The following is an 11,799-nucleotide window of genomic DNA, read 5'->3' as shown; positions in this document are numbered from 1 at the left end:
ATCAATTGCAATTTGAAATTTGCAATTGCATTAAACCCTTGACCGGTTACCTGGAAAAGCCAGTTAACAAGTATATTTATTTATTATTTAAAAAGTTGGTGCACCGTAGAAGTAATTCCCATTCCAACTTCCATTCCCATTCCAAGTCCAATTCGGGTTACTGCTTCTCCATACAACCAAACAACCCAGTTAGAAATATTTTACCGATTTTCGTGCCAAACAAGCCATACAATCAGGCCCAGATATATATATATATATCCACCCACACACAAGAACACACAAACACTCTCTCTCTCTCTTGGTCTCTTTGCTTTTCGTTTTCCATACTACCTGATCTCTGAAATCTCCACCATGGCTCACCCAGCCGAATCGTCCGACTCGTAAGTCAACCAACTGCCATTATATTCCAAAATCCACCATCAATTTTTTGTTTTTTGTTTTAAAGTAATAATTTTTATGTATTGAAGTTTGTTTTTTCAATTTTTTATTTTTGTAAATCTTCAGTTTTGATTGTGGATTTCATGGTTTTCCAGGAAGAAGAAGGACTTCTCGACCGCGATTCTGGAGCGGAAGAAGTCGCCGAACCGTCTCGTCGTCGATGAGGCTATAAACGACGACAACTCTGTCGTTTCGATGCATCCAGAGACCATGGAAAAGCTCCAGCTTTTCCGTGGTGACACTATCCTCATCAAGGTATTTTTTTGCTAATAGAAAATTATTGATTTGTTATTGGTAGCTTGTCAATATATTTTTATAAATAAAGTATCACGCTAGGGCTTTGTTAGGATAAGGTTTTAGGTCATTTAATTTTGCATAACCTGTATTCTCTTTGAAACTACTTACCTTAGATTCGGAAATTGCGACTGTGTTTAAAAACCATAGTTGGGTTGCTTTGTGTACTCATTAGTTTGGAAGGTCAAGCTTTTGAATTATAAAAAGTAAAGGTTATCAAATTTGCATGATCCTAACTTGTTTGATGCATGGCAGCATGAAGCCAATAAATGCTTATTACATTGGTGTTATACAACGGGAGCCTACCCAAGTTGTTTGACGTTGTTTTTTTTAATTTGCAGTTGTTTTGATTTGTTTGTGTGTTGCTTATTTAATTATCTGTAATTGAGTTTTCAGGGGAAGAAACGGAAGGACACAATCTGCATTGCACTTGCTGATGACACCTGTGAAGAGCCAAGAATCAGGATGAACAAGGTTGTCAGATCGAATTTGAGGGTTCGACTTGGAGATGTTGTGTCTGTACACCAATGCCCTGATGTGAAGTATGGGAAACGTGTTCACATTCTGCCTATTGATGACTCCATAGAAGGAGTTACTGGAAATCTCTTTGATGCCTTTTTGAAACGTGAGTTCTTGACCTATTTTGCTAGTCATTATTTCCTTTTGAAATTATTATTGACTTAGGGATCATCCTAGAGTTTCTACAACTTTTGCTTTCCCAGGGTCATTGTGGGGATTGTTGGTCTGGGAAGAGGTTAATGGCTTCGCTCATTTGTTTTTATTCCTTTCTGTAGCCCTTTCTATAAGTTCTTATCTCAAATCTGCAGAAATAGTTTGGCTTTTCTTTGGATTGCTTTCCATTCCATGTTATCTTGTACATGCCATTCATGGAGAATCTGAAAGGCTTCTGCAAATGATTTTCACTGTCTCGACATGCTGTCTAGTGTCTGACTTTTTTGTCTAGGATAGGATTATATTCCTTTAGGCTAAATTTCTTTCGATTTATTTTTGAGACTTGACATTAAAACTTGGCTTGCTCTATCCCTTTGTTTTGCCTGCAGCTTACTTTTTGGAAGCTTATCGCCCTGTGAGGAAAGGAGATCTGTTCCTTGTCAGAGGAGGAATGAGAAGTGTAGAGTTCAAGGTTATTGAAACAGACCCAGGAGAATATTGTGTGGTTGCCCCAGACACTGAGATCTTCTGTGAGGGGGAACCAGTGAAAAGGGAGGATGAGGAAAGGTTGGATGAAGTTGGTTATGATGATGTGGGTGGTGTTCGGAAGCAGATGGCTCAAATCCGTGAATTAGTTGAGCTGCCACTGAGGCATCCTCAACTGTTTAAATCTATTGGTGTGAAACCACCAAAAGGAATTCTACTTTATGGACCCCCGGGTTCAGGAAAGACATTAATAGCCAGAGCTGTTGCCAATGAAACTGGTGCTTTTTTCTTTTGCATTAATGGGCCGGAGATTATGTCTAAATTGGCTGGAGAGAGTGAGAGCAATCTCAGAAAGGCATTTGAAGAAGCGGAGAAGAATGCCCCATCAATCATCTTTATTGATGAGCTTGATTCAATTGCTCCTAAGAGGGAGAAGACACACGGTGAGGTTGAAAGGCGGATTGTTTCTCAACTTTTGACTCTGATGGACGGATTGAAATCTAGAGCTCACGTTATTGTTATTGGTGCTACAAATCGTCCAAACAGTATTGACTCGGCTTTGAGAAGGTTTGGTAGGTTTGATAGGGAGATAGACATTGGTGTTCCTGATGAAGTTGGGCGCCTTGAAGTTCTTCGCATTCACACCAAGAACATGAAACTCTCTGATGATGTAAGTTGATCCTGTTCTTTTTCTCTAAGTTTGTTTTAAAGGTAAAGCATGTACTGTATCTGGAATAGATGATGACAGTTTAGGTAGGTTCCCTAATATTAACTGGATCTGTTTAAACAAGCTAGTGACACCATAAGTTATCCTATAAACCAAAAGGAAACTGCAAGTTATACGTGTTACATATGATTACTAAAGCATAGGTTTGATGGACCATACTGTAAGTTTGAAAAATCTGGTTATGTGTTCACAAAGTTGGCCTGGATCATTTGTAAAAGTTTCTTTCTTAAATGCCAATCTGGTTTATATTGTTCATTCTTTATCTTCCTTCAGCTGTTATAAATTATGCTTCCTGCTGTTCAGGTTGATTTAGAGAGGATTTCCAAAGATACACATGGGTATGTTGGTGCTGACCTTGCTGCTCTCTGCACTGAAGCTGCACTGCAATGCATTAGGGAGAAGATGGATGTGATTGACTTGGAAGATGAAACCATTGATGCGGAGATACTCAACTCAATGGCTGTAACAAATGAGCACTTCCAGACTGCTCTAGGAACAAGCAATCCATCTGCTTTGCGCGAAACGGTGAGTGTTATTCGGCTTGGATTCCATCTAGTGTTGTATAGAATTATCATTTTATATTTTTGAGATATGATTTTTTATTTAATCTTTCTTTCTATTCTTTGATTTGGGTCAGGTGGTTGAAGTTCCCAATGTTAGTTGGGAGGATATTGGAGGCCTTGAAAATGTCAAGCGGGAGCTACAAGAGGTAATAACGTTTATTGTATTGGTATTCTGTTTATACCTTGTTACTTTTGCTGCTTAGTGCTTACAACCAAGTCTTTTTTGTTTCTGCCTTGTTTTCTTGAAGACTGTTCAATATCCTGTCGAGCACCCAGAGAAGTTTGAGAAATTTGGCATGTCACCTTCTAAAGGGGTCCTTTTCTATGGACCCCCAGGATGTGGGAAAACTCTCTTGGCCAAGGCAATCGCAAATGAATGTCAAGCTAACTTCATCAGTATCAAAGGCCCTGAACTACTCACCATGTGGTTTGGTGAGAGTGAAGCCAATGTTCGAGAAATCTTTGACAAGGCTCGTGCATCTGCACCATGTGTCCTTTTCTTTGATGAGCTTGATTCCATTGCTACGCAGGTCAGTTTTATCATTTATTGACTTTTATTTGCTTTTAACTATGCACATATGATTTTCATACATTAAAGTCATCAGAAATTTGAACTGCAAATTTGGTTCCACTTGCTTATTAGTTTGTGTAGGAGAAGTGTTTGCTTCAATATAGTTGAATAGCAGAATAGTAGTAATTTAACCTTGTTAGGGTGCCCATAATTTGCTTTTGTTTCCTTTTGATTTGTTGATTTTACTTCACACTGATTGTTGCAGAGAGGAAGCAGTTCTGGGGATGCAGGGGGTGCTGCTGATCGGGTTCTTAACCAACTCCTGACTGAAATGGATGGCATGACAGCAAAAAAGACTGTTTTCATTATTGGGGCCACAAACCGACCTGACATCATTGACCCAGCACTTCTCCGACCTGGCCGTCTTGATCAATTGATTTATATTCCTCTTCCTGATGAAGAATCGCGTTTCCAAATCTTTAAATCCTGCTTGAGAAAATCACCTGTCTCAAAAGATGTTGATTTGAGAGCATTGGCCAGGTATACACAGGGCTTTAGTGGGGCTGATATCACAGAGATCTGCCAGCGGTCCTGCAAGTATGCCATAAGAGAAAATATTGAGAAGGTATCTCCTCATTTGTCCTTATTGCTTCTTCACCTTCCTAATATTGCTCATTTATACTGGTCATAAACGTTGATAGCTTACATTTTCATGATTGTACCTTTCCTCTTGACCAAATGTGAAGTACAAACTTGTTCTCGCATGAATAACTGATCCTGGCTGCTTAACTAAGTTATTTCTTGAAACTACAAGCTCTGCTTGTTCAGAGCTGTTAACTTGGAACCTTACCAATTTGATTTTCAAGCCTTGCATATCTGATTTCATTGTGCTCATCTCTTTTGGCTGTAGCGATTAGGGGCTTTATATGGCAATATTTTTATGCAAAATGGGAATGGCTTTGAACAGGGTGGTTCCATTTGATGAAACATGCAAATCTCTCTGGTTCACATCCCAAAACTTGGGATGTGGTTATCTAGCCTTGTACACATGGATTGACACTGCATGTAACGTAAATTCTGCACAAGTTCTATATATCATTAACGCATGATGTGATTGCAGGATATAGAGCGGGAGAGAAGGAGAGGGGAGAATCCAGATTCTATGGATGAGGACATCGATGACGAAGTGGCAGAGATTAAAGCTGCTCATTTTGAGGAGTCAATGAAATATGCTCGTAGGAGTGTCAGCGATGCAGATATTCGCAAATATCAGGCCTTTGCTCAGACCTTGCAGCAGTCCAGGGGTTTCGGAACGGAGTTTAGGTTTGCTGATAACCCAACTGGGGCAACTGGTGCTGATCCATTCGCAACTTCTGCTGGTGGGGCTGACGAAGATGATTTGTATAGTTAGTTAATATTTATTTATATATGCATGGTTTCGGGTGACATTTGTGTCTACTGATATGCTTTTGTCTGCTCCTCTTGTCACCCTGGAGGAAGCCTTTCCTTTTCATAGTTATGACTAGTCTTCTGTGTATTAAAGAGTTTGTGGGGTTTGCTAGGATGACATGGTGTTTCAAGTTTCATATGCTGTTAATCTATTTCTATCAATCAATGGATGGATGGATTGAAAAAGGCCGCTTACTATGTTCATGGAATTTGTTTTGTTTAAATAGATAAGTTGTCTGTACTGGATGAAGTCGAGTTAGATGCTACCAGTTTTGCTATGTTGTTCCTCTTCAGATGGGATGGATTGCGACTTTGAGTGGTGAGTATAGAGTCCGCTGCTTCCGTGCCTACTTGACTTTGGTCTATGGATGATCTATAGTGGATTGGGAGGGTTGTTTTAATCTCAGCTCTAAATTATTTTGGAGTGGCTGGATTTTGTGGAATTACCCGAGCCTTCACCTAATGGACAAAAGAAACTGAAATATTGCAAGAATTGTAGGTATTTTACAGGTCAAATTGCCGATGATGTGATTTTGCTTTAGGCCGGCTTCAAGTCAGGTGCATGACTTCTCACCCTTTGAGATGGGCCAGGTTTTAGTGCCTGGTGTCATGGACGATGACTCAAAAATTAAGAGAAATGTCGGAAATCGGTCACCAGTTTTTTTTTTTTTTGGGGTAACAGGGGGCTAACGCCCAAGAACACAAGCCAGCAAAACTAGAAGCAGAGAAGACGAGGCCTGGAGTCACCCCTTGCATCAGCAGCCAGGATTTCAACAATGCAAGCTGGTATCTCATCAAGGATATGCAGACCAGGACTAAAATCAAAACTAATAGCAGCCAAGGCATCAGCTGCACAGTTTTGTTCACGAAGGATGTGTCTAACCGAGCAAACCCAATCAGCACTCATTTTTAATTTGCAGCAATTGATGATACTGAACAGGGGGTGGGTAGCAATAGTGAGAGAATGAAGAAGAGTCACAGCAACCTTGGAATCACTTTCCACCTCCACAGTTCGAAACCCAGAGTCCCAAGCTCCAAGCTAGGGAAATCGGTCACCAGTTTTTAACCATGATGTAAACACAATCTTACTATTCACGTGAAATGAACTTTTTATTTATTTATTATAAAGAATTCATATGAAATTTTTGCTGGAGATTCAAAGTCGGCCAAATATTTGCCTTTTGCATTCTGTGATCAAAACGTAGGATAGCGTATAAAAATAAAGAAAAGGAAAATGGCGCATGGGAGAATCTTTGGTTCAAAAACTTGTTGATATGGGTGAAAAATAAACGTAATAAATTAAATAAACCACTTTTCATTTAACCATCATTACTCAAAAGTATACTTAACACTTATACGTTTCTCAATTCCATCCCTTTCTAGGAATCTTCATAAGTGCCAGTTATATAAAATTACTCTCACAATACGTAAATTCACCACAAACTAGTGAGACTCACATGCATATTGTGAGAGACACTTTGTAATATGTATAATCCGCACATACAATCCATTAATCCACCACTCATAAAACGCGGAAATCATATGCAAAACACCACTTCAATCCTTTTCCCCAGTCCTCCCCATCAAGGTTTCTTGGAGCGCATAGAAGAACAGCCTTGGCCAAGTGCGTGATAGTTCACATACCGGCTTGGAGCCGAGGCATGCCTAAACCCTTTTGGCAAGCAACCCTTCACTTCCCTCCCATGAAAAACTTGTTGCTTGTGATTCAAGTCCTGAGGCTTCATGCCCACATAGTGATCTAGCCCCTCCTTGACCAAAGGCCTCACCATTGTGCTCGGGGCGCTAGATGGGATGTTTCTTGCAGCCAAAGAGACGTCAAAACAAGTGAAGAAGAGCAGGGAATATATGAGGGCAATGCAGAGAATAGAGGAGGACATGTCTGAAATATGTTTTTGAGTGAGGGTTTTCTGAGTTTGTGAGGAATGTAATGTAATGTAAATTTGAGGGCTGGTTTGAGGGTGAGAGGGGTTTATAGGGGGTTTTATTTATGGGGCTAGTGTTGCGGAAAAGGAGGTGAAATTGAAAAGGGGTCTTAAATGGGCTCGTGAGTAGCTGAACAAGGCAGAGGGTGCACAGCTCATCGCTAGCAAATTCAAATGCAAATATTAGTTTTGGGGTTGTGGTGGTGGTGATGAGTATTGACTGATGATATGATATGAGTTGGTGTGTGGTGGGTGCTTTTTTAGACTGTTGAGAAAGGAGGATGCCCGTGAGCTTCTGTCATATGGCACGGTTTGCACCCGGCCCTCTATATCTTCCCATTATTAACTCCAGATCAATTCAATTTTTTTCCTTTTTCCAAACCCAAAAAAAGTGAAATTGATTTTGAGAGAGAGAGAGAGAGAGAGAGAGAGAGAGGCGCCAAGTGACAAATTTTTTTTTTATTTATTTTAAAATTTAAAATTTTGGTTGAAAGGAAACTTCATAGAAGCCCAACAACTTTAGGATTTAAGAAGTATCTGCAGTACACTCACCTTTTGTACCTTTGTTATAAGAAATCTGAAAAAAAGAGAACATAAATTGAACAAACATACAGAGAACGAAAACAGAGGTGCTTAATTAAAATACATGAAAGTTGGATTTAACTTGTATGACAAAATAATATTTAGGAAGTTCTCTTTAAAAACTTGTTAATAAGGATAATTTTTAAATATGACCGTAACGCCGCCACATGATCGCATTAGCAGCATCTACCCATAAGCAAGCAACTACTAAATAGTAGAGTAACAAGGATTCAAAAATTGCCCAACTACTTCCTTTTTTAAGATAATTAGGATGTTTCTTAATTCCAGAAGGGAAAAAAAAGCATATTATGAATTATAATAAAGTCTATACCACCTAATAATTGCCTCTCCAACAAACAAAATGCAAATAATGAAGCAATTGAGAAGCTTTACTCCCACAGAAGAAGAAGAAGAAGACATTAAAGATATTATGAAGGAATTAATTTGATTGCTGCAACCACTATCCATTGACATCTTTTGCATCGTGGGTTTAACAACTTTTATGAAATTTAATTTGCCTCTTCTGAGAATTGTAGATCAGCAACTACATTTCACATAAAGATTAATGTTCTCAGTGCAGTAGGACATATACTTACTCTAGTGATGTAGACAATACCAACTTTCAAGAATTGATATTATGGTAAAGAAGTATGTATGTGTTCTTTTTATTCTTCTTGTTGTTGGAGAAATATGTACGTTCAGTGTCAAAGACATCTTTACCCCTATATACGGGAGGTTCAAAAGTAAGAATAAGCAATAAACGAGTTGTTAGTTTAAACTTCAAACCTAAAAAAATATATTAATTTACCTTACATGTTGTTCAAATATGATTGCATGTAAAAAGATTAGTCGTGGAGTGCTCCTTAGTACATTCAATTTTAATGTGTGAGCTTTAGCATAATTGAGTCACATGTATGTCCCATTTTCAACCAATTTCTACTAGGGTTATGCACGATTTGAGTAGATTAAAAAATAAAATAAAATTGTATACGGCTTGTTAACATAAGATGAACACTCACAAAAAACATCAATGTTATGGCTGAAGTTTATTGGGTGGTGTTGAAAATGAGTGAATCTATTAGCTACTTCTTTTAGTGATTTATTTATTTACTAAAATTATTTCAATGGGTTATTTGGGTCACGAGTTGGGGCACAGGTTGAAACGGGTTCAATTTTTGCATTTCTTCACTCGTTAGCTTAACGTGTGATCGTGTTAGGTTTAGATATTTTCGCACAATCCAACACGACCCAAACCCTTACCATGTCTAATTTTGAATTCCAAAAATAAAATGGCAGTTCTGAAATTGTATACATAATCAATGGCAAATAGAGACCAGCCCCCGCAGATAAGGCAGTTAAGAGACCAGAGCAAATTATATTCCTCGGAGCCTGGTGTTTGCCATACTCGGAAACACAGTAAATGATGGAGCTGGCTGTGCGCAAACTATCATTTTCTTCCCTTCCTCAGAGTAAGATAACCCTATTTTTGGTTTATTTCAAGCATCAAACTTCAACTTCCATGGCCGTTATGTATGTCTTTATTGTGCACCTGCATATCTTTCCATTTCATGAGAGTGTTAATACATGGGAAGTGAAGGTTGTTGATTGATTTCATTTTAGAAATTTTAAATCTTGGTACTGGAGGTTGGTAAGCAGCAGAAATGTGTCCAAGACATGAGACAAACGAGATAAGCCATCTATTCTTTAACCACCATCAAATTTTAAGTTACCCCATTTATTGGTATCCCTTCAATTCAACACCTTCAACAACTCTTAATTTCTATGAAAAAGTCATTAACAAAAGGGCCATCTTTTTATCTGTTATAATTATGAAAACCATTTCAACAGCAACCTTCCTCCATAAAGATTACAATGAATGGGTATGGTGGCATAGCCAAATCATTAGAACCCACTTCCTAATGACTCTCAAATGCTCAATAAAGCCCACCATAATGTCAATCTGATCTTGCTGGATGGTGCTTCTTGGTTTGTTTGGTTTGGTGGATAGCTTCTTCTCTGGGAGTTAAAAGTGTTCTTTATTTCAGGATACGAGGACTCGAACCCAGAACCTTGTCTGGGGGAGCAATTACTCCAAACCACTACACTAGTGGGTTCTTTTCTGTTACTTGCTTTTGGTTAGTGAAGACTTTGTTTCTTGTGCTAATATGGGTTTAGAGATTCTATTGAGCACACCATCTTTAGGGAGATGGAGAGTGAAAAAGATAAGATGGGGTGGAGGGAGCAAGATGGTGATATTTAGGATTTAGGTTGAACTTTAATGCGACTGGTAGGGAACAAGGAGGAACCTGAACCTTGTGAAGGCTGGAAATATGTTAGGCTATGTTGAATACTCCATAATTAGCTTTACCATTTGTGTAGGAAATTGTTTTTTTCATTCAACTTCTCTTGAGACTTAAGCGCTCACATGTATCATGTGGGGGTCCTGGACTTGTCTATTTCTTTCCCGGTACACATGATCCAACTGGCACAACAACTAGTACAGAACTCTATACATTGTTGTCTATATATGCCCATGTACCTAAAGTTGAATAGTTTTTTTACCAAGTCTGGGCGGGTTTCTGCAGTGTTGAGTGATATTCGTTTAGCTCTATTGGACAACTGATCTAATCTGTTACTTAAATTTAGGGATGGAAAACAATGTGTTATTACACCTAATTATCATACTAAGTTTTACCGTATCAGTCGTCTGGATTTGAGGCTGGTGAGCTAAAAATTAAAACACGAAATATGCAGAGTGGGAGCTTATAAGAAGTGTAATTGAAACGTACAAATCATAACATCATGGAATTTCCATGTTTTTGTTCTTTGATACTTCAGCTTTCTTTTGTACAATTCAGGCTACAATACATGCCACTTACTATGGTAGATAGTTTTTAATTTTTTACAATGCTTAACCAAGTTTGTGAAATCCTCCATCAGCAAGCAAGAACTTAGTTAAATTACCTGGAAAAATTTCTTCCTGGTTCATATGTTTTGATGTTTCTTAAAGTATAAGGCTATATTGTTGAATGATTAGCGTTGCTGGCTGAATTGTCTTATGATATAATGCACTTTAATGGCTGGATCCTAACTTTTGTTCTTCAGTCAATGTAAAGCTGCAAAAGCAAAGAAGAAGACCATCCTTGGTATCTGCTGCTCTACCTGAAACAGCGGCTTCAATAGCGATTGCTGCTGCAGTTGTTGGTACAGCAGCTACCATTCTTGTGAGGAGAACCAAAGCTTCTGAGGCAGCTGAGGTATGTACTTAATTCTAAAACAAAGAAATCAACTCAACTTAACTGAGCACTACTTTCATCTAACTGAGGTGGGAAAGTAGTTTACAAAGACATGATATGTCATATTCAACAGTGAGAGGAAAGTAATGAGCGGGCAGTCATGACTGTGCCTTGTCTCTTTTCCTATGCTTGAGCTCTCTCTCCAAATGAACTACTTTTCAGAAGTGCAGGTTCCTATGAAAATTTGTGAAGCCTGTGGTGGTTCTGGTATATGTCCTGAATGCAAAGGTGAAGGCTTCGTTCTTAAGAGACTCTCAGATGAAAGTGCTGAGAGGGCAAGATTGGCTTCTAAGAATATGGCCACTCGATACACAGCAGGGTACACTTTCTTTTGAGTTTCTCTCACTTTTCCTTCTCCACTATCTCTCTCTTTCTCTCTCAGCAAACACTTCGGGTTCCATTAATGCCAGAATTCTTCCTTAATGGCATCAGGCTTCCAAAGAAATGGAGCTACTGTACAAAGTGCTCCTCTGCCCGATCATGCCTTACCTGCAGTGGCCGTGGAAAGATAGTTTTGCTGTAACCATCTTTTGCTTCAGATAGAGGAGACCGCACATTTGACGCATATGTAAGACATATATCGGCTTGTAGGCTTCTACTTTGGAAGATTTAAAATGTACTTTGTTTTGTAGTCTGTCAATTGCTGCATTGGTTGTAGATCAAGTGATGGGTGATGTATATATTTGTATTGTAAGATCACACAAACACCCCAAGTTTAATCACATCTATTGATGAGGGATATAATACCTTTTGTTAAGAGAAGCACTATTTACACTCTCCAGTGTAGTCCAATACTCAGTTACAACAATGGCAGAACATCTTATATTGTTCATCATCT

At 38.7% G+C, this 11,799-nt stretch overlaps 2 protein-coding genes across 3 annotated transcripts; both read left to right on the top strand.

Annotated features, from left to right (window-relative positions):
* Positions 1-228: 228 nt before the first annotated feature.
* On the top strand, positions 229-5,326 carry LOC103325840 (cell division cycle protein 48 homolog). Its single transcript, XM_008228035.2, has 9 exons — positions 229-380; positions 534-693; positions 1,129-1,357; positions 1,794-2,560; positions 2,921-3,142; positions 3,255-3,326; positions 3,429-3,710; positions 3,957-4,316; positions 4,812-5,326. The coding sequence occupies exons 1-9, from the start codon at positions 352-354 to the stop codon at positions 5,100-5,102; spliced, it is 2,412 nt and encodes an 803-aa protein (XP_008226257.1). The 5' UTR covers positions 229-351; the 3' UTR covers positions 5,103-5,326.
* Positions 5,327-8,946: 3,620 nt separating this feature from the next.
* LOC103325825 (uncharacterized) lies at positions 8,947-11,723 on the top strand. 2 transcript variants are annotated; one of them, XM_008228023.3, is made up of 4 exons: positions 8,947-9,134; positions 10,771-10,922; positions 11,132-11,280; positions 11,372-11,723. In XM_008228023.3, the coding sequence occupies exons 1-4, from the start codon at positions 9,086-9,088 to the stop codon at positions 11,382-11,384; spliced, it is 363 nt and encodes a 120-aa protein (XP_008226245.2). In that variant the 5' UTR covers positions 8,947-9,085; the 3' UTR covers positions 11,385-11,723. The 2 variants fall into 2 exon arrangements, with proteins under 2 accessions (XP_008226245.2, XP_008226237.2); XM_008228015.3 differs by having other exon boundaries at positions 8,975-9,134; positions 11,394-11,723.
* Positions 11,724-11,799: the final 76 nt, after the last annotated feature.

The sequence above is a fragment of the Prunus mume genome, linkage group LG1, assembly GCF_029339155.1.
Source record: "Prunus mume cultivar Tortuosa linkage group LG1, ASM2933915v1, whole genome shotgun sequence".
Taxonomy (NCBI): domain Eukaryota; kingdom Viridiplantae; phylum Streptophyta; class Magnoliopsida; order Rosales; family Rosaceae; genus Prunus; species Prunus mume.
The sequence above is the reverse complement of the archived record's forward strand: the minus strand, read 5'-3'. Positions and strand labels throughout refer to the sequence as shown.